At 38.4% G+C, this 26,478-nt stretch overlaps 1 protein-coding gene across 1 annotated transcript; it reads left to right on the top strand.

Annotated features, from left to right (window-relative positions):
* The first annotated feature begins 2,503 nt into the window (after positions 1-2,503).
* cacnb3b (calcium channel, voltage-dependent, beta 3b) lies at positions 2,504-22,540 on the top strand. Its single transcript, XM_053482534.1, has 13 exons — positions 2,504-2,545; positions 14,289-14,408; positions 14,535-14,657; positions 15,385-15,506; positions 15,682-15,737; positions 15,893-15,912; positions 18,530-18,610; positions 20,122-20,180; positions 20,330-20,430; positions 20,560-20,711; positions 20,834-20,929; positions 21,018-21,188; positions 22,493-22,540. Exons 1-13 carry the CDS (start codon positions 2,504-2,506, stop codon positions 22,520-22,522), a joined length of 1,173 nt encoding a protein of 390 aa, XP_053338509.1. The 3' UTR covers positions 22,523-22,540.
* Positions 22,541-26,478: the final 3,938 nt, after the last annotated feature.

Genomic DNA, 26,478 nt, shown 5'->3' with positions numbered 1-26,478 from the left:
GGTGAAACTAACGGGAGTCTTGGGGTATGCCCCCTACTCCCCCCACCTTGCACCTAGTGACTTTTTCCTCTTCCATCACGTGAAGAAACCACAAGTGGCAGGCGTTTGACAATGACGAGGAACTTTTTCTCAAGAGCCAAAAAGAAGGCTCCTTCAAGATTTTCACCAAGCTTATCCATCATTGGAGAAATGTATCGCCTTAGGTGGAGGATATGAGATGTAGAGAAGGACTAAAAACAACCAACGTTCGTTCCCGTTAGGTAATCTTTTTCTTAGCAATAATAACAATTTACTGTATATTATTAACAATAATAATAATAAAAACAAACAAAAAAATGTCCGCCCCTTGTACATTACACTAATATGCCTACTGTAGGATATTTTATTTGAATTGATGTACTTTTGGCACATCATAGGGCTTTCCTTAACTTTGTGGAGAAACATGTGTCAGAATAATTATGCATCTACTCAAAATATTATGGTTGAGAAATTAGTCAAATCAAACAGAACTGATATATGTGGCTGGGATGTCATAACAAAAAGAATAGTGCTACACTTGTGGGTTATTTTCTGGACCAAACAACCCTTGCACATGACTTGAGTGAAAATTATTTCTGAACCCTGTGTGGTCTGGGGTTTATTTTTTCTGTTGAAAGTAGTTTGGTTCATACCATATGTGATCCAGTACCAGAGTCTGTTGTTGAATAATATTCCCCATGACACAGAAGAAACATTTATGGCACTTATTAGTCACCCTTATCCAGAGCGACTTATGGTAGTGCTTTGGTTTAATTGCAGACCTGGAGTCAATTGCAGAGATCAGACCTGCCAGGAGTGGGTTGCAATATTCCAGTCTCAAAATGACAAGGGAATTAACAAGCACCTGAGTGGCCTGTGTGTTTACAAATGGATGAATACTTCTGATGTGGTAAAAGAGAAGTCATGAAACATGTTAAATTAACAATGCAAAAGAAAAATAATGATTGATCTTCCTTGATTAACTGAAGGGTGTGTGCAGTGACTGAAGTTTTCCAATAAGATTGTGCTGGGGATGAATAAGTTCAGTTTGGCTGGGATTTAGTTACAGTCAATCAGCTGGCATCCAAGATGAAATATCTACCAGAGATTTGAGCAGAAATATGACTGTCTGAGTAATGGATGGAGATGAAAAGTTGAGTATCATCTGCATAGCAGTGGTATAAAAACCCATCTAAAGATATAACCTCACCAAGAGATTGAGTATACAGGGAGAACAAAAGAGGACCGAGTACTGAGCCTTTTGGGACACCAGTGGAAAGTCTGTATGGAGCAGATGTGGTTCCCTTCTATTTCCCTTTTATATCACTGGGTAGAATCTTGAAGATTGTGCTGTGTAAGTCAAACAGACAGCTGATTGTAGACACAGTGTTCAAGGATTTTGGAAAGAAAAGAAGGATGTGATGCAGCAGGTACATAACCAAACGTTATGGAACTGTTGATAATAGTTGCGATGAAGGCGAAGAGGTCTTGTGAGACGGCCCTGACCTCTCTGGAAGATATTTGATCCAATGGGCAGGTAGTAGGTAGTAGGGTTGAAGGATGAGGTAAAAGGGAACGGGAATCCTGAAGATTTAGTGAAGGGGTTAGGTTGGAGTGAAAGTCTGGTAGATTTTTTTAATCTTCCCATCATTAAAGGTTGCAATGTCTTGTGTAGTCTGTGAGGATGAAGAATCGGAAGTAGTGAAGAAAAGATGCTGTTGAGCTTGTGAGAATCTTCTGCAGAAGATTCCAGCTTTTCCCTGTGGAAGGCAGGCTTAGCGGAAGTCACTTGAGATGGGAATTTAGACAGGAGAAGACTGTAAAAAGTATTTTTCTGTCTGACACATTCATGCATATGCACTCAAGGGACAAATGTGATATGGTGCAAAGCAGTAAATCTTTAACCCAACTGTAATAAAGACAAAAATTACAAAAGCATTGAATTCGTGCTGAAGGGCCAGTTGTTTACACTTTTTTTATAAATGTTTTTAAATTAAGCAAAAAAATATATATTTTTTACACTTTTTCATAGTTAAAATTTTTTTTAAACCTGGGAAAAGTCAAGCAAATCTCTCTGGCATCTCATGCACCATCTTTTGCTGTTATAATCCGATCTCCTGTTCTTCCTCCTCCATCTCAAGTAGCTTCAGCGCCTGTTCGTGGAACAGGACAAGAGAGAAGAGCCTGTGTGCTTTTGTGAGGAGACACAGAGCAGAGGCGGCAGAAAGCAGCAGCAGTGGGAGGGTGTATGTGTGTGCGCTCGCTCGGCTCAGCTCCACTGCTGCAGTCGGGCATCAAATTCATATAGGCACTGTGCAGAGAGTTCTCGCTAGCATCAGATACTCAGTACTGCTCTCCTCTCCTATTGTCTCTTCTCATCTCCTCGCCTCTTGTCTCCTGCCGCTGGTCATGGAGAACAGCTCTCAGGCTGCTGCTCTGTCTGCCTCTGAGCCATGGAGGCGAGGCAGAGGCTGTGTGTAGAGGCATGTCGGCATCTGATTCTAGTGCAGCGCTTCTCAGCGCCAAGGTATGGGCCTCTCTCTTTCTCACAATCCTCTTCTTTTTTTTCCCTCTGGATCTTCTGTGTCTCTCTCTCTTCTTCTCTCTGTCTCTCTCACATACACACAACCAAACAGACACACATATAATCTTGTGTTCTGTGTGTGTGTGTGTGTGTGTGTGTTTTTTCAGTTTCATTGGTAAATCTATCTAATAAAAATTGGCATGCAGTACCTATAGAGTGTAGTTTTTATAACGGCTTATTATAAGTGCACGATGAATTATAGAAGATGATGTCTAAGCATTAGGACTGATTTATTTATTTATTTGAATTTATGTCCGGGAGTAGACGTTAAAAAGATAGTTCTGTACATATGCAATCAATCAGGTGCCGGATATCAGGTACAAGATAAGATCTCAGATAGAGATTAAAAATTAAATATGTATGCACACTAATTGAGGAAGAAATTGTGTCCTGTGTTTTGATCCAAATGCACAATGCTTAAACCTATTTATAAATAGATATTTCCTGTTATTAATAGTTTTTTTCTTTTAGCTGCACATCTTTGTTTTTGAAAAGCTGTAGCTACACTGTATAGAGATGAATCACGGTATGGTTTGCCAATCTACTTGGTTATCATATGTATCTATTTAGGTATCTTCCCACATACTTTTATGGAATTGTGCAAATCTTGTGCATTTTTAATATAGTACTATGGGCTAATGTGGGTTTATGTTTTCATGTAAAATCTTCAAAAATAACCATCAGCACCACCAGAACCAGGTTCTAAAAGAAAAAGTGCTGATTGTCAAATCTGAAAGCTTGAGGTTTCTCCTGTGCTGCTTCCTCAGCTGGACGTGTATTGCGGTTTGGCATCCAGGTCTGTTCACATTGATCGTGAAACTTAAGAAAAACTTGCTTCAATCACGCTTCCCAAATGATCACGGATGCTTCGGATGCTTTAGTCCTTCCCAGATTTTTCTGGCCTGGCTGAATTTCAGTGCATGTGCTGTACCGGAACGCTTCAGCGTGCAAAAGTGGAAATGTATAATGGGTAAAATGCAGCAGTTATGAAAGCACTTTTAGCGGATGAAGTTGCTGTGCTGTGTGTCTTTTAAGGGATTGCATTACAGTATCGATCGCACTCTTGTGAGGCTAAATGCTGAGTCTGGTGGGTCATCTGAAAAAAAGGTTGGCCGTTAATGCATAGTATATGTGTATGGAATTCAGTGGGCTTTTGTTTGTGTGTATGTGGGTGTGTGGTGTTAGACTCTGCTTCATCTTAAAGTGCTTGTTTGGAAATTGCGCGCTTTGTGCTTAGCAGGATTGCGCTTATCTATTATCAGGTAATGCACAAGTCATTCTCGTATATTACACTAATACACCTTTTTGCTCTGATCAGGATTTTGGTAATTTGGCTAATCTCTTTCCACTGGCTTTATTAAAGGCTTGCACTGGTGACGTTAATGGAGTTTACCTTAAAGCAAGGCACTACAGGGAACAGTGTAACTAAATTTCTTTTAGATATTATATTTCAGTCTTTGTTTTTTTTTTTTATTAGAATTGTTTTTAAAAATTCATATAATTAAAAATTAACACAATTTCATTAATTTCATTTTCATTCATTCATTATTAAAAATGACAAAAAAAAATTCTGTGGGTAAAAAAAATTATATTTATTCCACCGTGAAAACACTCTGAAAAGTTTTTTATATGTTTACTTGAAGATGTTTATTTGTTTAAAAATTTGTTTAAAAATACTGTTTGTTTGAAAATGTTGCACTGTTGCAAAATGTATAGTGAAAATACATCCAACAATAATAGATTTTTGGAATTTTTTAAATTTTAAGTTTTGTACAGATGTATAAATTTAGATTTGGATATTGCGTGTAGAAATATAGAATAATGATTTTGACAATTGGTTTTAAAAATAAATTGTGCTTTGATGTTTGTTTCTACTCAAGTAACTGTGTGTTTTTTTATTGTTAATAGAAATTGATCATAGATCATAAGGACTCATACACTGACATACACTATATGACTAAAGGTTTGTGTACCTGACCCTTTGTTTATTTAACATCCTATTCCGGATTTAGTGCCTTTTTGCTACTTTGAGTAATGTCCAGTATTCAGGAAAACCCTTTTTGCTAGCTTTTGAAGCATGGGTCACAGTCACAAGTGCATTACTGAGGTCAGGCTTTGTTGTTGGCTGAGGGGGTCTGGGACAGCTGGCATTACAGTTCTTCTCATCCGTGCTCAAAATGTAGTATACTGTAGAATTGCTTTCGCTTTAAGATGTCTAGTCTATAGAATCCTATAGAACAGCAATACAACTTCTACAATATAGTTGTTCTATAGAAGTCTGACTTAGTTCTAGAAAACTCTAGGAAATTTCCTAGAAGTTATGAGTGTTCTATTGAGTGTTCCAACTTTTACTTTGTTTACTTAATGTTTCTTTTTAAATTAAATCCCATCATTGTTAAGAATTCTCTTTTACACCAATCAGCCATATAATTAACGCCACATTGACACTGATCATCAATATTATAGCAGTAAACTAGTCGCAGGATCAGATGCACACAAGGCTCGCTTATGTCTCCTGTGGGGAGAAAAGGCTGGCCTGTCTGGTCCTGTCCCACAGAAAAGCCAATTCAGCACAAATCACAGGAAAAAAAGTCAACACTGGCCATGATAGAAAAGCACCATAACACTTCACAGCAACCGCGCACAGCAGGGATAGAGCCTTCAATTTACCCACATCCCAATCTGAGCATCCATAGACAAATAAGTCAGATTCACTGAGGCTGCACCCAGCATCCCACAGCACCCAAAGTATCTATAGCACATCCCCCATAGGTCTTGTGGTGTCATGCACAAGGCTTACTTTACCACACAAGGGGAACCTACACAGCATTGAATGTAAAGGTTTGAGTTTTAATTTTCAGTGTATCTGCCTTACACAAAAGCTCTTTTCGTCCTTGCCATAATTTTAAAATGATTGCTCAGTCTTTAATGGATTTTAGATTCTTTTTTACATTTAGGTATTTGGCAGACACCCTAATCCAGAGCAACTTACATTTTTATCCCATTATACATCTGAGGGTTAAGGGCCTTGCTCAAGGGGCCCAACAGGGACAACTTGCTGGATGTGGGATTTGAACCTGAGACCTTCCAAACTGTAGCCCAGTGCCTCAACCACCGAGCTGTGTTCGCCATTTACCTAATTTACGCCATTTACTTAACATTCGCCATGTTCTGCCTATGGTTAAGTTTAGATTATTAGTGATTGTCTTGGAAACCTGGAGCCATTGCTTTGTTTAATGAAGCAAGTTCTTTCACACTCATTCTTTTCCTTTCAGGCCATGTTGTGAACATTTTGCTTATCCTTATGATGCAATTTTGTTCGTAGCAAAATACTTTATAGACAAAAAAAATTAACTTGATCCTGTTCTTAAATCTGCATAAAAGGATGATTGCATCAGGAAGGTTAATAATCCATCATAGAATCATTTCTATATTTATCCACTTTTTCCCCATAGAATATGGATATTTAAATTCTACAGGATTCCAATTAGTTTTTCAACATAAATTATATGTAAAATATAGTTCTTTGGGAATTGTAGAGAACATTTCTAACAGTGGAATATGTTCAGTGGGGTTAAAGGGCTTTACACAGGACAACCGATTTCCTCCACTTCACCCTCGGCATGGCATGTCTTCATGGACTTTTCTTTGGGCACATGGGCACTGGCATGCCAGGACAGGTTTGGTCCTGTTAGGTTCCATTTAAATAAAAAAAAAAAAGGTCAGCATTCTACACGGCACAGCATTGTGAGAAGTAGTCCATACTTTCCTGTTGAATATTGATATTGACATTTTTTGCATCAAAATTAAGCAGAAAAGATGTATTATAATGGGCAAAATGATAGACATTACCAAGATTTGTTGTGTTTTGCTTTATAACACTATTTTTCTGACACAAATTAAGTTTACACTTGGATTTGCTTAATTAATCACTATGTAAATCAATCTGATGTACTTATATAATCTTTTAAGTGTCTTTTTAAATACAACATTGTGGTGCTCTGACTCCGTACTTGAGCACATTGGAGGTTAAGGTATGAATAGATCAAATGTAGGTCTGCATGATATGGACAAAAATAGCATTTTACTGATCTAGAATGTTCATATTGCAGGGTTCTGTACTGCAGTACTGCATCATGATGAACAGCCATGAAGAAAGCACGGCACCTTTTATAAATAGTTTTAGGACAAATGTAATTAGATACATTAAAAATCTGAGTGGCCTAGTTTCCAAAAAAGCACGGTAAGGTTAAGATCACATTACTTATTTGAAAGAGAGAGAGAGAGAGAGAGAGAGCGCTTGATGTTATGCTCAATATAACATGTGATCTTTGTGCTGTAGTGAATTTCGGGAGACTCTCTATAAAGCCCTGTTTAGTGTTTAGCGATGGCTGTAACACACGTTTATTTCCAGATGCTTCTGAACATGTATTTTACTGAATATTCACCTTATTAAAACCAGTTTATTACTCAAGGCACTAAAAAGAAACAGGAGGCTCTCACTACTGCATTAAATTAGTCTCAGTGTACTTTTATTAGCTCATCTTACTCAGCCGAAGATTATTGTGTTTTTCTTTTATTTTGCTTTTTATTAGAATTTTATGGTCCTACTTTAGTTTATTATTGTGTCTGAGTCAGTGAATAATGCTATGGAGCACAAGGGGTGATAGAGCTCTGTTTTATGCGCTACTGTATGTGTATTATAATAATAATAATAAAAATAATAATAGTAACAATAATAATATGATAGGCTACTTTTATTTTCCTATATAATTCCCTGCAACACTAATCCACTTATCCCAGCGTTTTACTAATGCTTAGATACCATCAAGGGAGAAAGTTTTCTCAGGACGCCTCCGTACGCCATGATCAGACTGCCTGCTTCACATCTAAAACGCTGGCCTCCTAGGAACTCCTTTAATGACCCAAAAATGCAGAAATGGCTTGGCACGAGGTCAGCACTATACTGGAGATGTGGCAATAACACCCAGCCAAGTTCCTGTAATCTGCGAATTATGTTTGTAAATGATTGGGTGTACAGTTCTTACAGACAGATGTATCTCTTATGTAAGGATCAGGCGTTCCACTCACTGAACGTTCTCGGGAACAACTGCAATGGGTTCCGAGCTGCTTCAGCCGGGATCGTCATACATGGATGAATGCACCATTTGCCCCATTCAAATACTGCGGCTAAGAGTCTCATTACTGTACTGTGGTTGAAGTCGTTTGTAAACGTCAATTCAGGAGACGCCTTCATTTAGGAGAAATTTTATCATGAGTCCTGGTTTGGCTTGAATGTTCTTCATCATCATCATCATCATAATAATAATAAGAAGAAGAAGAAGAAGAAGAAGAAGAGGAAGTCACGGCGGCATGGTGGTTAGCATTGTTTTTTCACAACTCCAGAAACAAGTGTTCAATTCCCACTTTGAATCTGTGTGTGGACTTTGCATGTTCTCCCCATGCTTGCTGGTTTTACTCCTGGTACTCCTGTTTTCTCACACGATCCAAATACAAGCAGATTAGACTAATTGCCATATGTGTGTGTGTGTGTGTGTGTGTGGATGTGGGTGTGTGTGCGCTTGTACCCTGCGAGGAACTGGCACCCTGTCCAGGGTGTACCCTGCCTTGTGCCAATGTCTCCTGGGATAGACTCCAGGCTTCCTGCGACCCTGTACAGAAAAAGTAGTATAGCAAATGGATATTAATAATAATCATCATAAAATAACACTGAAGGTGATGCCCACTTAAATAAAGAATTGGAATAAAATTATATTCTTCAAAATGGAAGAATTTTTTTTGTATGTAAATTCTATGTCGAATGATGACAGTGTAGAAACTTTAAAACACAACAAGTGAACCAAGCATTTAACCAAATATATAAGAAACATGAAATATTTATGTTTATAATAGAATCCATCCATTTATTTATTGCTTATTACAGCATGAAGTATATTACAGGCTGCCAGCGATGAAACTGACTTCTTCCCATCAGACACGGAAAATAATGTGACTTCAATTCATCATACCGTTCTGACCCCTCACATCTGTTTTGCACCACTATTTATGCCAGTAAATACATTTGCCTGTTTTTGTGGTATGTTGCATATTTAACATGTCATGGATCTCTATTTTCTTTTTGGATGTACTGTATTTATGATTATACTCTCATTCATGAAACTAAACATCTGCAGGGTAGGTGATGTGGTGGTTAGGACAAAGGGCAAAATCATAGATGAAGATTACGTAAACACTTAGTGAAGTTGCATTGTAAAAAAAAAAATCAACAATAAAATTCACAGCTATGATTAATAGTGAAAGTAGGAGCATTTCCACACAAACAATATGATGAGCACTTACTGGATTGGGACTAAACAGCTGTGTTGTCACTTATTAGTGAGACTAATCAAACAATAAGTTATCAGTTTGCGAAGGATTGAACCTAAAGATTAAAGAAAAAAATTGGACTTGTCACTAATGGGAAAATTACAATGGGATGCATGAATGTGTTAGGAAGGAATCCACATAAAGCAATGCACCCATCATGCATAGCACCCAGTGTACAAGCCTCTGGTGGAAGTGTAATGATCTGTCTTTGGGATGTGCTGGAGAAGAACTTACAGTATGGTTCCACTCGCCCATCATCAATACAAGATTCTGGCCAAAAATCAAAGAACTCTGGATGGAAACTAATTTTGTGATGTTTTGCAATATTGTCAGAATACAATGTTGCCACAGAGAATGTGATCAAATGTAACATTAACGTGAATGACTTTTTTTTTTGCCAGGCAGTCTAGAGACCCTGCTTCAGAATCATGCTGTTATCGAAAATAAATGCACACTTTCTAACAAGTCAAATTGGATTTCATTTTAAACTACTTGCGGTATAAACTGTATAATATCTGCAAAACTATAATGGAACAAACGGAACCTTATTATGGGATGGATACGTTTTTTTTTTATATTATTGGATTATAATATGTACTGCAGATGAATCCTAAAATTAAACATTCTGATAAGTAATGATTTGGTTATTAATTTTAGACGATCTGTGTAATTATTTGCTCACAAATAAGTGTTTACTCCTCCAGTGCAATTCGTAATTTCATTAAGAACATAAATGCAATTCTAATGATTTAACTGTTTTTTTTTTTTATTAATAATTTCCTTTTAATCTGTACTTTGAGTAATAGCATTGCATTTTTGAAGTAACATCAGTCAATATGTAAAAAAAGAATAACAGAATTAGATTTTCTTCTTCTTATAAACATCTGACCTGTGGTTTAATTATTTATTTATCTATTTATTTATTTATTTATTTATTTTTACATTTGGATAGAAGATATAGATTTAATCCCACATAACAATCTTGTGTGTGTGTGTGTCTCTACTTAGTTGTGCCTTATGTCTAAGGTACCTGAGCTGCCTTAATTGTTTTATTAATATCCGTAGCATCACTGAGTGATGAAGGTTTTTGTGAGTTAACAGAGGAGGAAGAGGAGAATAAAACAGTAGGAGGAAGAGAGAGGTGTAAGCATCTCAGGAAACATAGCTGCAGCTGTTATGGCACTATATATAGGGATGATATGTGGGTGCTGCTGCTTGCTTTGTAAGGCTTCGTACACCTTTTTGCTCTTCTGAGATTGCGGGTCTTTCGGGAGTGTATTTAAAGCAGGGCAACTTTGCTGAGCATGCACAAGTGAACCCGGGATACTGCATGTCAGGATGCTCATGTGTATCTCTGCAGTGTGCTCTTAATGAAAAGGGATTTATCCTGACCCGAGAGACGTACTGACTATCTCATCTCTTCTTATTTTTAACATGCTTTAAGATGGTTTCTTCCTGTTATGAATGGTTTCTTATCAGGTGCTATTTAGCCTTAACTTAACAATTAAACCATGTATTTTTCATTCATTTAATCTTTGAAATCATGTCACCATGGACAACAGTACTTGTCTTCAAGGTTTCTTTTTCCGACAAGCTGCATTTTGCTTTTAATTAAGTAATAGGAAAAATCTGGGGCAGAATGTATTATTTTTAAGTATGGAATTAATAAATGCAAAATAGTGGTTAACTAAAAGGCATGCTAATGAAATAAGGACATTAATAACGTTCTAATAATATACTTGGTGGCACGGTGGCTTAGTGGTTAGCCTTGCACCTCCAGGTCCTGGGTTCGATTACCGCGTTGAGTCTGTGTGCATGGAGTTTGCATGTTCTCCCCGTGCTTGGTGCCAACCCCATGCTTCCTCCAGGTTCTCTGGTTTCCTCCCACAGTCCACAAACATGCAGATTAGGCTAATTGGTGATCGCAAATTGACCATAGTGTGCATATGCATTGACTGGAGGTCATACAAATAGGAATAAATACAACGCCATTGGCCTCCATGGTCCCTAGTTGGACTACAAAGGTTCCTTAGATAGATGGATGGGAATACAAACTTGTATATTGTATTGGAAAGCTTGTATTTCATAAAAACTTCAAATAATTCTTTTGAGTGTGTAAAACTGCTTTGCGACAATGTCAATTGTTAAAAGCGCTATACAAATCAAATTGAATTGAATCATTTACTTAGAAATATTTGGTTTGATTTAGAATTTATTTTCACTAAGTATAAATAGAACTAAAATCAAAGATTTTCAAGTTAATTAAATTTTCTTCTTCTCATAATCTGAAAACATGAGTGTACGGTTTGGGACTAAACAGCTGTGCCATTATACGAAAACCACATGTTAGTGAGGCTGATAAGAGGAAAGGCTTCTGTATGGCGCATAAAGAATGGACTTTGGAACATAAAAATAGTTAGTGCGCCCTCTTTTAATTCTATGCTTTTTAGTGTAAAAACATATTAAAAATAATCTTGAAACAATGGAAAAAGGTCATGATAAATTCAGATTCACCCCATTCCAGAGTATTGGGTGTGTCTGGATCAGAAGGGATGTGCATAAAGGGATGCTCCCATCATGCATAGTACATTGGACGTACAAGCCTCTGGAGGCAGTGTTATGATCTGGGGTTGCTCCGGTTGGTCAGGTCTAGACTCAGCAACATTATGTGGCAATAAAATGAAGTCCGCTAACGACCTGAATGACCAGTTTACCACATCTCTGACGCTTTTCTTCCCTAATGGCACAGACATATTCCAGGACTCAAATTTGTCAGTGGTTCCGTGAGCATGAGGAATTATTTGTAAATATAAGGTCAATGGGATATAAATGATGCGCCATTAATGGAATAGCTCATGTGCCATTTAGTGTGGATTTCTTTGTGGGACACTTTTCAGACTGATGCATTTTAGATTTTGCATTTGCAGTGAAAACATTAGCAAGCTTTAAAATTGCTTACTGACCTGCCCATGTATTATGTATTTCTTATCTGTTTAACATAAACAGGCAAAGCTGGGCAGGTCTGTTATAACATAGAGACATTGGACAGAAGACTGAAATGCTCCTGGTGGAACTAAAGAAACCTTTGCAAGTTTATCCCCAAATATCTCTTTTGTGTTATTTATTCAAAGCCAGTGTCCTCTGGTACATGTTGCACATCTGAACATCTCCAGTAAGATTCCACATAGATCTAAGCCCAAAGCAAAACAATGTGCAAAGTCACTGCAGATTAAAGAGAGAGAGAGATACAAAATGTGCTCAACCAGCCAGTTTGTCATCCTCACTGACACGTCATCAATAATAAATTATATTGGAGTGCTTTCCCTCCCTGGCTGATTAGCGATGCTATTCTTACAGTTACATGAAACAGTTAGGGTTGGTCATGTCTAAACTCTGAGCTCTACCTCTATAAAGGTAGAGAAACAATGTTTCCTTTGCTTGGTTTAAATTCATTAGTAGAGCATTTTTAGTCTTTGTCACAAAGCAGCTTTAGAAAAACGGAGGCTTAGAGGATTAATCCATGAGCAAAAAGCACACACGGCTCACTTTACATGGTATTAGAAGGAAATATTCAGAAGAGCCGAACTCAAAAGTGGAACCGAGGTTTTCAGGGCTGCACGGGATAAAAGGATTTTAATATTAAGTCAGGACCGTATCTAAACTGGGCATTGTGGCTTATGCAGCCATGGGTAAAAGTTAGTGCCCCCTCTTTTAATTCTAGGCTTTTTAGTGTAAAAACATATTAAAAATAATCTGATGGTCACGGATCTTAGTATTAGGCAAGTACAACCTCAGACGAACAATAACATGTAAATGTTTGTAACTTTTTTTTCACCCTAGCTGGCATTATTTATTTATCGAAAATTAAGCCAGAAGAAAATTTTCAAGTGAGCAATACTAAGTACCCTAGCCTGGAGATCCACCTTTAGCTCAAGAATTTTTCACGAATCATTCTTCTTTACAATATTGCTTCTGTAACACAGCTCTGTTAATGTCCTGCCACAGCATTTCAACTGGGTTAAGGTCTGGACTTTTGACTCGGCCATTCCAAAACTTTGATTCTTTCATTTTTCCGCCATTCTGATGTGGATTTACAGTATGTCAGACAGTAAGCGCACAATGTCAGACAGATGACCTGACATTTGACTTTAGAATACTTTGGTAACCAGAGGAGTTCATGGGCGACTCAATGACTGCAGGGTGCCCAAGTCTTGTGGCTGCAAAAGCCTAAATTATCACACCTCCGACTTACACGTCGTACTTCACAGTGGGTATGAGATGCTTCTGCTTAAATGCTGTTTGGTTTTCCCCAAACCTGGCGCTGGGCATTGAGGCCAAACAACCTTCTCACTCACTCATTCATCATCTATACCGCTTTATCCTGTATTCAGGGTTGCGGGGGCCTGGAGCCTATCCCAGGAGACTTAGGGCACTAGGTGGGGTACACCCTGGACAGGGTGCCAATCCATCGCAGGGCACACACACACACAGTCACACACTACGGGCACTTTGGGAACGCCAATTAGCCTAATCTGCATGTCTTTGGACCCATGCACACAGAGGCAGGAATCGAGTCTGGCCAGAATTCGAACCCGGACCCTTGAGGTGCAAGGCAACAGTGCTAACCACTACACCACCTCAGTTTGGTCTCATCTTTCCATAAGATATTGTTTCAGACGCCTTGTGGTTTGTTCACCTCAGTTGTGCTTCTATGTTCTTTTTAAGACAGAAGACATTATTTTTTTTAGAGCTGTTTTGGTGGCACAAGAAAGACCTACACACTATTACGCTGGTGGTTTTATTGTTATGGCTGATTTTTTTATTGTTATGGGAGATTTTTATGAGGATTTGTTTTAGCAAATTAACCGTCGGACGTAAATTGTTCTGGCAGAAGGAATTCTCTAGACAGAGGCCTTCAGGCTAATATAACTTAAGCCTCATTATAATCATCATTAGTTGCAGGTGTACTACAGTACTAGAGCAGCCTTAAGATGATAGTCTATATATTTGGTTCAAAAGATAAAAGCCATTGAAGTTTCATGTTGTCCATGAAGTTGTTTCAGTATTCCAGGATCTACAGTATGAGCAAAGCAAGTAATTAATGTCTTTTAAACAATCAAAAGAATTGCTCAGTTCCACTGTCTGTCTCTGGGTTCCTTTCCACTCTTTCTCTGCCCCTTTCTTTTCTCTTCCTACATTTAGTTCCTTCACTTTTCTACTTTCCTTTGCTTGAATTATGCCAACCATTTGCTTTCTCTCTCTCTCTCTCTCTCTCTCTCTCTCTCTTTCTCTCTGTCAGGGTTCAGCTGATTCCTACACGAGTAGACCCTCGGACTCCGACCTGTCCCTGGAGGAGGATAAGGAGGCGTCTCGGCGGGAAGCCGAGCGCCAGGCCGTGCTGCAGCTGGAAAGAGCCAAGGTGAGCTCTCATCCTCTCATCATCATTCTCTATCCTTTTCATCCTCTCCTCCACATTCATCCTGCTGTGGTATGCTGTCTTTCAGTTAGCCCTGACTCAGGTAGCTTGTTCTTCTCTTCTTTACAGTCCAAACCTGTGGCTTTTGCAGTGAAAACTAATGTGAGCTACTGCGGAGCTCTCGATGAGGACTGTCCTGTGCAGGGCGCTGCCATCAACTTTGAAGCCAAAGACTTTCTCCATATCAAAGAGGTGTGTGTGTCGGCTCTACAGCCAATCAGGGGCGTCTTTGAGCTCGCGCACGCGGAAGGAGCGGCTAGCGCTTTCCTCCGAGTGTGTGAGCAGTTCGAAAAAGATGCGGTCGGTTGACGTCACACGGTTCGGAGGAAACACGTGATAGTCTTCGCCCTTCCGGCTGAATGGTAGTAGTAGCCTTAATGTGGGAGCCCCCTAGTGACGGGGAGGAATTGGCCACGACTAAATTAGGGAAAAATTGGAAAAACCCACCCCCCCCCCAAAAAAAAAAAAAAATATATATATATATATAAAAAAGAGGTGTGTGTGTATGTGTGTATGATGGGATGCAGTCAGGTAATGACCATTATCATCACAAACAAACATACTGCATAAATAAGTAGCATCAAAAACATTTAAGATTTTTAAGATAATTTTTAAGATGTTATATTCATAATCTTGCAACTGTATTAAATAATTAATGTTACTCTATTCAAATTTAATTTTGACACTTATTTGTGTGGTTTCATTCACTTTTCTGGTTCACTGTAGTTCCAGTAAAATCTATTTCTCATTTTTTTTTTTTTTTTTTTGCAAATAACGATACATCACTGAGTGTTTGTTTATGCTTGTGCATAAAAAAAGAACATAAAAAGTCTGGGGTTTTCCTATTTGTGGTCCATTAACCTATCTAACCTCCGGTTTCTTTAATGGCGATTGACTGCAGTGTTTTCACTCTATGCAGAAGTACAATAATGACTGGTGGATCGGACGGCTGGTAAAGGAAGGGGCTGACATCAGCTTCATCCCGAGCCCAGCCAAACTGGAGGCCATGCGTCTCAAACAGGAGCTGAAAGCTGCACAGAGGTCTGGATTCATTTCTTACACATTAGCGCGCCGAAAGCAGCTAACATTCCTGATCAGACAGTAACACAACATAGCTTTCCCGTGGCTCTATCAGGAAGGAATCTTCTTTCATTTTTAGGTATAATCATCTCATTTTGGGATGTATTTTGTATTTTTGCTCTTTTACCCCCTATAGGAAAGCAGGAGGGAATGCACAGTCAGGAGGCTGGAGGTCAACTCCTCCTTCATCCGGTAAGAATGTTTCATTCCCTTTGTAATTATTAGGGATATCTGTCTTACCATGACACTGTGGTTGGGGCTTTAATTTCTATCAGCTTTCCAATTAGGGAACATCCCTCACTTTGACCATGTGTGTTCTTAAATCTTCTTTTCTTGCCCTCCAAAAGCCAAACAGAAGCAAAAGCAGGTAAGTTGCTCATGCTGCAGTAATATAATTAACACTGCACTCTCACACTCCTTTTGTCTGTTTCACATCTGCAATGAACACTTTACTTCTTCTAACATATATACTGTACACATCATCATCATCACCATCACCGTCATCTTGAGAAAAGTCTATTAATTAACTGAATAGCTGGCTGAGTACCCTCGGCAGAACCAAATATAAGGAAAGATAGTAAGATCAACACCGTTGACAAACCATTGAAGATTTTCATGTATTATTTCTGAGAATTCATTCACACATTCTTTACACCACTTATACTGTACAGGGTCATGAGAGGCATTGAGCTATTCCCAAGGACCTCGGGGCATTATGCAGGGTGCCAATTCATCAATTGTCAATTACACAAACACTCACACACACACACACACACACACACACACACACTCTCTCTCTCTAGGCAATCTGGAAACCTACCAACATTGGCAAGCAACTCCAAGGACTTGAACCCTTGACCTTGGATGTTTGAGTCCACAGTGGTACCCACTATGGCACCATGCAGCCTTAAACAATTCAATTACGGAAAAACTGTAGCAGCTTATTGGAACCTCAAATGTCTCAGAAGGGAACCTTCAGATCATTACAATATATATGTATAGAACAGATTGGAAGAATGTTCAATATACTAGTAAGTACAGAATTGTTAATAGGTGCTCTGGAATGAGTACAGAACAGTCTATGATTACAGCAACAGTTTTTAGGAACAGATATGCACTATTCAGGTGAGATCATCCAGTGAAATAAGGGTGAGGTCTGGGCATGACATGTTTTTTGTAAAGCAATGTTGGCCATGTGAGACATCCATAGCAGAAGGTGAGTCTCAAGTGCAGAAATCTTAAAACAGAAGTACTTTTGTGCACCTGTTTACTTTATTAATGTTATGGACTATTTAAAGGCACCTCAAAAAGTTGACAGGGAAAAGTTTCCCACTAGGTTTTCTCCTAAATGGAGGTGAATTTAGTCATGCAGTTTTATTTCTGTATATCTTGTGTGATGATACAATACACTGTCAACAAAGTGTTCAGGGACTTTCCCACCTTCCCGCTATTTGCTAAAGCATGTCAAATTGTCCTGAATTGAATTTCTTAGGGTTTCTTGCTTGCTTGATATGTCTTAAAGGGGCAAAATTCACTTTAAGGTTATTTTTAGACATACAGATTGGTCTCTAGCATGTGTATACAAGCAAAAAAAACAAGAATTTTGTTTTTCTGTCCTTTTACAAACAAAAATGTATAGATATTAAATAGATGTTTAAATAGATATTTTTTGTCCTTTTTCTGTTTTTGTATTGGCCTGGGCTTTAAACATTAGATTTTTTTCCCTATTGTAAAGGGGACAGTGATATAGTGATATATGACGATCCCTTCCCTGTCTTGTTGCTCAGCTCTGCTATGGGGGGGGGGGGGGGGGTGGGCTGGGTGATGGGGGCGTGGCTCTGCAGTAGCTAATTGACATAGACACTGAAATAGCATGTTTGGAAGAGGAGTGGAACAGAGAGAGAGTTTAAAATATAAAAGAGGGCACTATCTGAGAGGTATTTCAGCTGGAGTACATGTTGAGATACATGTTGGGGAACTCTGAGATCTAATTTAGTCGAAGTCAACTTTATTGTCAATTCTACTACATGTACAGTGGCATACATACAGAGAATCGAAATTGTGTTTCTCTCTTCCTCGTTACAAATAACACAAAAAAACACAACCTTAGAAAAAAACAACAACTACAGAGCTGAGGTAATTGAGTTACGGTCCTGCAAAAAGGGACAGTTATCAACACAGAAGGTTGATATAGAGAAAAACGGAACCGTGCAGAAAAGAATAGTGCAAGTGTGCTTATTTTAGTTGATTAAAGTGACAATAAAGAGCAATTTAAAGCAGTACAACAAAATGGGGTACGAATACACTATGAACAGGATTTGTACTTTTTTTCTTTGTTTTTAAGTTATTTCCTGGGTTTAGGTAGTTTTAATTAGTTTTAATTAATTTACATAAATAGTAACAAATTGGATCTTTAAACCATCTATAAACTGGCTATTTTTTACCTATGAAGTGGTGTGATGTACTTATGACTACGATGTACAGTAATCATCAAAATCATGGGGAACCATCACAAACTGTCTATACATTTACATACACTTTCTGTCTTTGTTTTATGAATAAACTACAGATAGAAATCACCTTCGAATCCTTTATGGCCTTCAAAAATGCTGTTTTCCGTCCTTAATGCTTTAGATCTTTCCCATTTCGATCTTTTGCATATTGGAGTACTGCACACATACTGAAGCCGCTCGGTTATGTTTCAGTCACAAATTTGAAACTGTTCGAGTGGTACCACATGGATGTGGAAGTAATGCTCTATATCTTATATACAAGAAGATAGTGGAAAGGGGCTTTAATGGCGACTGGAAGTCAGCAAGGGTATGAGAACAGAGACACTCAACACCACTAGTCTATGAGGCATGAAACAGACTTTGTGTGTGTGTGTGTGTGTGTGTGTGTGTGTGTGTGTGTGTGTGTGTGTGTGTGTGTGTGTGTGCGTGTGTGTGTGTGTGTGTGTGTGTGTGTGTGCTTGACTGTTTCAGACTGAGCATGTTCCACCATATGATGTCGTACCCTCCATGAGGCCGGTTGTGCTGGTCGGACCCTCACTGAAAGGCTATGAGGTAGAGGAAATGCGGTTACCTCATATAAGAAATACAAACTATTCAGCTGCCTGGTATTTCAGTACACATGTATTTCAGTGAGCTGCTTGGTGTGCATGTGGCTTTTATTTTATAAACAATATAACAAACAATATGGATGTCAATTTTGCAGTAAAGTTGTTTTTTGCTAAAGTTTCAAGGGCATTATTTAATCATTTCAGCATGTTTGATTTAGAAGTCTCTATTTTAATGGCTGCTTTTGGATTGCATGTTTTGTGATATCAGTCTCACAAGGCATTGAAACTTTCTCACTTACTCATCACGAGATACAGTATGTTAACAGAAAGAATAGAAATCACAGCTTGAAGCTTGAATTAACCATTTAAGAAACACCTTGTTGATGAGTGAGATCAGAGAAAAATGTCCGGATCCGTATGATCTGGCAGGAAGTTTATAGCAACTCAAATACTAACTCAAAAAAAAAAAAAGAATCTCAGCATGCACAAAACAGCAAACCTTGAGAAGGATGTCCTACAACAGCAGAATACCACGATGATTTCCACTCCTGTCGGAAAAGAACAGAAGGACAGCATGTGCACAAGGTCACTAAAACTAAACAACTTATGTGTAGGGGAAAGAAATCACTTTGTTTCAAGTCTCTAACTGGCCAGTTTCATAGTCTGTGTCCATTATAGCCCTGGATCCTTGTTCACAGATATGGAATCTTAGTTTGCCTGTTGCTGTTGGAGTTCATCCAGCTTAATGTTTGATGTTTTATGCAGGCTAAGATGCTTTTCTGCTTAGCACGGTTGCAAAAAGTGATTATTTGAGTTACTGTAGACTTCCCGTCAGTTCAAACCAATCAGGTCATTCTTCTATAATCTCTCAACAAGAAGTTCAACATCAAGTAAAAAATATATATACATTTACCTTCCACTCCTATTCGCCAATGGGTTGCCAATTAGCAAACGCTCTCCGTGCTACATCTTGCCAATGCAACTTTATATATATATACAGTATATACGACATTGGCGAGATGTATGTGTGCTGTTAGAACAGTATGTTACATTATACATCACTATATAGACTGATTCCCAGGAGATCAGCAGTTCATGAAATACTCCCTTCCAGTCCTTCTGATCCCAACAACCATGCCATGGTTAAAGTCACTAAGATCACACGTTTTCATTCTTATGTTTAAAATGAACATGGCCTTATCTTCTTTACCTGTGATTTTTTTTCTCTGCGCTGCTGCCACATAATAATAAGGTTGACAGTGAGATAATATATCATGACTGATCCTTATCTGTCCATTTTCTGATCACAGATGATCCACCAAAGTGCCATTCAACTGTGATTCGTCTTATTGTTCACATAGGTTAGGTTAAAGATATCAACAGTGCCAATTTTCTTTAAAAAAAAAAAACTTTAAAAAGTTGTCTCTTTAGGAGTTGCAAAATATTTAAAGATTATGTTAAAAATGAAAGGCATAACATTATAGCATGAGCATGTTTTGTTCTTCTCCTTTATAGGTGACAGATATGATGCAGAAAGCACTGTTTGACTTCCTAAAGCACAGATTTGATGGAAGGTGAGATTTAAATGTTAAGAACAATTTTTTATCGTCTTGTTTTGGATATTTTGTGGGAGCCTTCAGCAGGAAAAAAATGTGCACAACTGGGATAATAGATAATGAACTGGTGGCAGATAGAAAAACGGTTGTTCTTATTTTCCTCACAGAATCTCTATCACGCGAGTGACTGCAGATCTGTCTTTGGCTAAAAGGTCTGTGCTCAATAAGAAAGCCATTGTTGAGCGATCCAACACACGTTCCAGCTTAGGTAAGGGAAATTGTACATTCAACTACTCTACTGGTCAATGAATGTGCTCTTACTGTATCTATATTTTTTTTGCTCATATGGTCTCATTATATTTTTATTATTATGATTATTATTTTTTTATTGTTGTAGCTGAGGTGCAGAGTGAGATAGAGAGGATATTTGAGCTGGCAAAGTCCTTGCAGTTAGTGGTACTGGACGCAGACACCATTAACCACCCAGCACAACTGACAAAGACATCCCTCGCTCCCATCATCGTGTATGTCAAAGTGTCGTCACCAAAGGTAAAAGAGATCTCAGTGAAGGCCACCTAAATATATACAGCTGTCATTTATGCATGACCTCTTTATCATGGGTTCACTCGCTTCTTTGTATTTACTCAATATGCCAATTTGTGTTTTCGTAGGTACTCCAAAGACTTATCAAGTCAAGGGGAAAGTCTCAAAGCAAACACCTAAATGTACAGATGATGGCAGGAGATAAACTCGCCCAGTGTCCACCAGTAAGTCTCGTTCCATAATTCCTGGGCATTTATTTCCTTTTAATTTTTTTTTTTTTTACTTTATTTTCTTTGTTTTGTTCAAATTTAGGAAATGTTCGATGTTATCCTGGATGAGAATCAGCTGGAGGATGCATGTGAGCACTTGGCTGAGTACCTGGACATCTACTGGCGTGCGACTCACCTGCCAGGCTCCGCCCCTGCAAACCCCCTATTGGAGCAAAAGGTTGTAACTCCACCCTCAGGCAACTCCAGCCAACAGGTGAGTGTGCATTGCATTGCATGCTTTTAAAAAAAAAAAATCAGTAATACATACAATATAAATTTTATCAAATGATTTTAGACAAAATTATAGCATTTGTGTACTTTTAGAAGAAAAAAAATACATTTACATATGTAGGAATGAAAAGTAAAAATATATATTTTTAAAGATGCTGTAAGTTCAAAATAAAGTAAAGGAAGAATTACATCATAAGGACAAACTCATCATTAGTCATAGAGAGACCCAGAGACAGATTATATGAAGCACATACGGTTACACAAAAGGGTTCCGGCAACCTGTTTGCATAAACACAGGCTATATGAAATGTTACCATATAATAAGGAATGAGGATCCGCAAAATGTATTAGAAAATGTCTTTGTGTGAACAAAAATGTCAGTACATATCTAGTGCACATTAATAGCTGATTTAACTTTCGTGGTATATTGTGAATTTACAGACCATGCTAACATTGTTAGCATTTCTACACCCAAGTTTTTACTTTGATTTTTTTTTCTTCAGAAAAAAAAATTCTACATTCTAGAGCAATCCTGAATTTCCTAAAATCAAACCACAACATTCAGTTGTTGCCGTAATGCGGTTCGGAGTACATGATAGTCTTCAGCCCTCCCGGCTAAATGGTAGTAGTGGCCTTAATGTGGGAGCCCCCTAGTGACGGGGAGGAATTGGCCACGACTAAATTAGGGACAAAATCGGGGGGAAAATCCCCCCCCCCCACAAAAAAAAAAAAACCAATTTTTTATAATTTATTAATTTTATGAATGCTTTATGAATTTGATAACTATGAACACATCCTAATTTATGGCATACTGGATAGTGTGACCGTAAATAAATCCCTTCTATGTCCCAGTGTTTAACTGTATAACAGAAATTCATTTTGTGAACATGAAGTTGTTTAGGTTACCAGCTGTTGACTGATCTAGACTTGGGTATAAAACTGTTTGTGGCAGTTTCAGTCCTAAAACTATTAGAGCGACTGCAGTAATAAGTCATCACAGCATCATAGACAGTAGCATTGCACTACAACTGTGGAGGCAGCGAGCACCGATTTAAAGAAACAGCCCCCACACACAACTCTGCTTTTAAGGTATTACATCATTTACTGTAACACTGTGCATTAGAAACATGCAGTATAACCGAAAATATGTTGTCACTGCAGTTTTTAAAAAAAAAAACAAAGCAACTCATTTGGCACATAATTTGCCATCTTTTAACCAATGCATTCTTAAATAATTAAGAAGAAAATAAATCTCGAAGCCTCTCATTCTAATGCTTTCTTTCCCAGTTCTCTGAGACACAGGAATTGATTGAATGAACGCTGTCCAAGCTCTGGGTAGGTACCTGATTTCATTTCAGTTCTTCAGTTTCAATAATGCATTCTGTTTCTCCAGTTTCCCTGAGTAAGGATAGAATGTTGCGTAAAAAGCACTGCAGCATCATCAAGTCATACCGTGCTTGTGTCTGACTGCAATCTATCCACAGCTTGCAGTACAGGTGGTGGAAAGTTCCAGAGTCTCCCTCAGTCCATCTCTCAGAGGTCAGCCCTTCTCAGCCCCTGAATGGAGCAGCTGCCCCCTGAGGAGGAGGAGGAGGAGGAGGAGGAAGGAGAGATGAGGGTATATCAGGAACTCCACCATACCAGGCACACAGGAGGCACCACCTAGACCCGCAACTAGCACTGTGTGTGTGTGCCCCGTCTCCACGTCTCAGGACTGCTCCACTGCAGTACAACTTACACACGATAGCTGGCAGCACACACACTTGAGAGCCCTATTCGGATAGAATTAGTTCTACATGGGCTGCTGATTCTTTAAAGGTGCTACTCAGTGATCTTATTTTTGACCACAGGGTTGGTGTTTTTTCCTTTAAAAAAAAATTCCAGCCCCAGAGCACCTACTGGTTTGATTGTTTTAGTGCTGCCCAAGTAGACATTTTTGCAATTTGATCTTTTGTGTTGAAAATGTTTTTCAGACCTATTGTACATGCTTTAACATGCATTCAACCTTCTATGCTCAGACATTCTTCCAGTCACAATTAAAGGATAGCTTCATTGGTAACCCACTAGACAAGGAAAAAAAAGGTATGTAATGACCCAGACAGATCAGATTCATTTGCATATCATAGTTAAAGCTATAAAGATTGATTTAGCTTTAATAACATTATATCATTCTTGCAGTCTCTATAAATAGGCAAACTCCACTTTCTAACTATTAGTACCAATATCCTCTACCTGTCACTGTCATACTGTTTATGGCATCCCTCAAGGATCAGTACTTTTCCAGATGCTTTTCTTTAGTCAGATTATTTACAGACATTGTCTTAGCTCTCAAGGTTACACAAACAATACTGACAAAGCTTGATCACAGTACAAGATCTATCACAGCTCTTCCTGCTACCTCTTCAACCAAATGGTATATATTGTTAAATAATATTAATTCATGGTTGCACTATTTGAAATAAAGCCCTGGCAAGACTGAAATCTTACTTGCCACATAAGTGCAGTATGTCTTTTACAAACATATATATATATATATATATAGGCTATTCACAAAAGTTTTGCTCTTCAATTAATTACAAAGCAGTAAGACTTATCTATCTCTTTCCGAACTCCCAGGTTCACCAGTACTGGTTTGCAAGTGGTGCTTTAAATCACACTGGCATCAATGGAAGGTGAATTGCTTAGTGCTTTAGCCCTTAAATTATTAGATTTTTTTCTTCCTTCATCCCAAAAGGACTGCTTTTTTGTTAATATATAGATCTGAGTACAGCAACCTTGAATGTTATATGTTAAAAAAATACATCAAATTAAATGTTATGCATTATTATTATTATTATTATTATTATCAATTCATGTATCAAAATGTGCTGCAAACTGCTCATCCAACTTTAATTTCCTGTCAGCCAGATGCAAATATTTCCACACATATGACGTACAAATATCTTAAAAAACATCAAACTTATGCCATCCGAATAGGGCTATTCAACCAGCACACATCAACATACACACAACCATCATATATCTACCTATAAAACAATGCACACACATTTTCACATCTGAAAACACATTTACACACAACCGTTCCAACCCCTGGTTTGAATGGTCACAATGAGAGCTGGATTGAGAGCCACAGGGCTTTTCCCAGCTCCTGGGTGAAACCTTCTGTCGGCTGATCTCAGCCAACCTGCCACTGCTCTCTATGGTGAAGCTGGCACTGGCATCAGAGGGTCACCACATTTTCCCACAGAGAGGAGCTCCTATCACATCCTCTTACTGCACTGCCGATATGCTTACACACACAAACACACACACGTGCACCGGCACAAATGCACGCATCACCTCCTGCACAGCTACTGCCCTGCTGCTCTTCCAGGCCATCTTCCTGCTCACTATAATTTATTCATGTGCTGAAATACACTAATACAACTGGTTCAATATTAATGCGTAAGCCTACATTCATTTAGCACGTCCACAGAAAGGATACAGTACGAGAGGAACTCGATTAGTCATTGTCATTGCCTCAGAATCATTCATGTAAGAATGTAAGTTAGCAGACGTCTCCAGTTTTCCAATGAATGACATCATAATAAAATATCTAAATCTTAGTAGGAGTAAGAAAGATCTGATTAAGGGAGAAAAGTCTCTTCACCCTTTCTCTGTCTTCCATGCAAAGAGGCCATCCATTATTATTGTTACTTTCGTATTTGGCATCATTTTACGTCAAACTTGAAGTATGTGAAGTACCATAGTTAAAAAATAAATGATTGAAGGTTGTAGGTGCAAATTTGTTGAAATTAAAACATCTAAAGGTGGGACGAATTTTTTTCAACAATCACCTGGTTGTTGTTTTAAAAATCCTGAACCGAAATGTAAGCCAGCTAATGAGAGCTACCCAACTTACTTTGGCATTAAAATCTAATATAAATCAACTTCTTGTTAGGTTTAAAATCAAGATAAAGAGTAAGCTACTTGGTGTATCCGCTGTGCTTCATCTTACTTGTCGATATCATGGTAGACGCAATGACTCACACCCAAAGAGTATTAGTCTGTTTAGTAGCTTTTAAAATCAAAAGCATTTTAGCCATTTTTTGCATTAATAAGTTTTAATATATATGTGGTTCAGGATTGTGAAATGTGGTTATGGAGTGACATCATCATGGATGATATCCTGTTTTTCAGCACAACCTGGGCAATTTGTTTTAGAAGTAATGATAACATTGGTTCTACCTGACCTATCCGACAACTCAGTGCTCAGTTTGATGTCTGTTTCAAATGTTATCTACAAAGACAGATTATTAATGTCTTTAGCTGAATGCCTTGTGTCACATACATCTGTAGCATCAAAGAGCGAGAGAAATTAACATGTTCCAGGGAGAACAAAGAGAAAGGAAGTTTGTCTGGACACAGGCTCTAGGAGGTATTGCTATATAGGGAAAGAGGAAGCGCTTGAAAGGATTCGACACGTCTAGGGGAGGTGTAGGGATAGAATAATCTTGTAGAGGATGAACAATGAAAGCATGCCTTGGAATGTCACAGGCTAGGAGAAGTGTCAGAAAAACCTTAACACTTCTCTCAAACTTATGCTGAGGTTTACAATATAATCAAATGATTTTTGCCTTGATACTGTGTATTAACACACTAATTTTAAGTATGAGGTGTCACAGTAAAATAGTGGTTGGCACTGTGGCCTTGCATCAGGGTCAAGGATTTCTCCCCATGCTTGGTGGGTTTCCTTAGGGTAGACTGGTTTCCTCTCACCGGGTGTACCACATCTACTACCCCGAGTCCCCTGGGATATGCCCCGGTTACAGGATAAAGTTCTCTAAGAGTTAGAAGGCTAAGTACGGAAAATTCTTTACTCATGGTTTGCCTGTAGGGCAACCAGCTTCAATGCTGTAGTGAGCTGTTTGAATTTGACACCATTCCCAAACTGTTAGAATGATTTAGACGTGGTAGGCAGGGGAGTTTAGAGACATGAGAAAGGAAGACATGTGGCAATGGTTGTTGTTTATGTTAATCAGAGAGAAACAATGGGAAAATAAACATATTAGAGAGGCCAGTTAACGGGTTCCTGCCAACCCAGATTTTAGTAAAAAGGCTCATCACTGTCTGTAGAACTCAAGGTGCTTGAGGGTCCACAAGTGGCTGTAAACTAAATGGTTTTTTATCAGGTGGGACATAAATGGGGCAGGGAGAACTCCTGAGGTTGGGTGTCCAAGGTATTTAGAAACATTGGCTGTGCTTTAGCATTGGTGGTTGTGCGTTCTTAACAT

This window comes from Clarias gariepinus, chromosome 22 (assembly GCF_024256425.1).
Source record: "Clarias gariepinus isolate MV-2021 ecotype Netherlands chromosome 22, CGAR_prim_01v2, whole genome shotgun sequence".
NCBI classification, from domain to species: domain Eukaryota; kingdom Metazoa; phylum Chordata; class Actinopteri; order Siluriformes; family Clariidae; genus Clarias; species Clarias gariepinus.
The sequence above is the reverse complement of the archived record's forward strand: the minus strand, read 5'-3'. Positions and strand labels throughout refer to the sequence as shown.

Coding starts and splice junctions, on each gene's coding strand:
- cacnb3b (XM_053482534.1), top strand. CDS start 2,504: ATGTCGGCATCTGATTCTAGTGCAGCGCTTCTCAGCGCCAAG. Junction 15,738..15,892: donor GTCAACTCCTCCTTCATCCG/GTAAGAATGTTT, acceptor GCCCTCCAAAAG/CCAAACAGAAGCAAAAGCAG. Junction 20,181..20,329: donor AAGCACAGATTTGATGGAAG/GTGAGATTTAAA, acceptor TTTTCCTCACAG/AATCTCTATCACGCGAGTGA.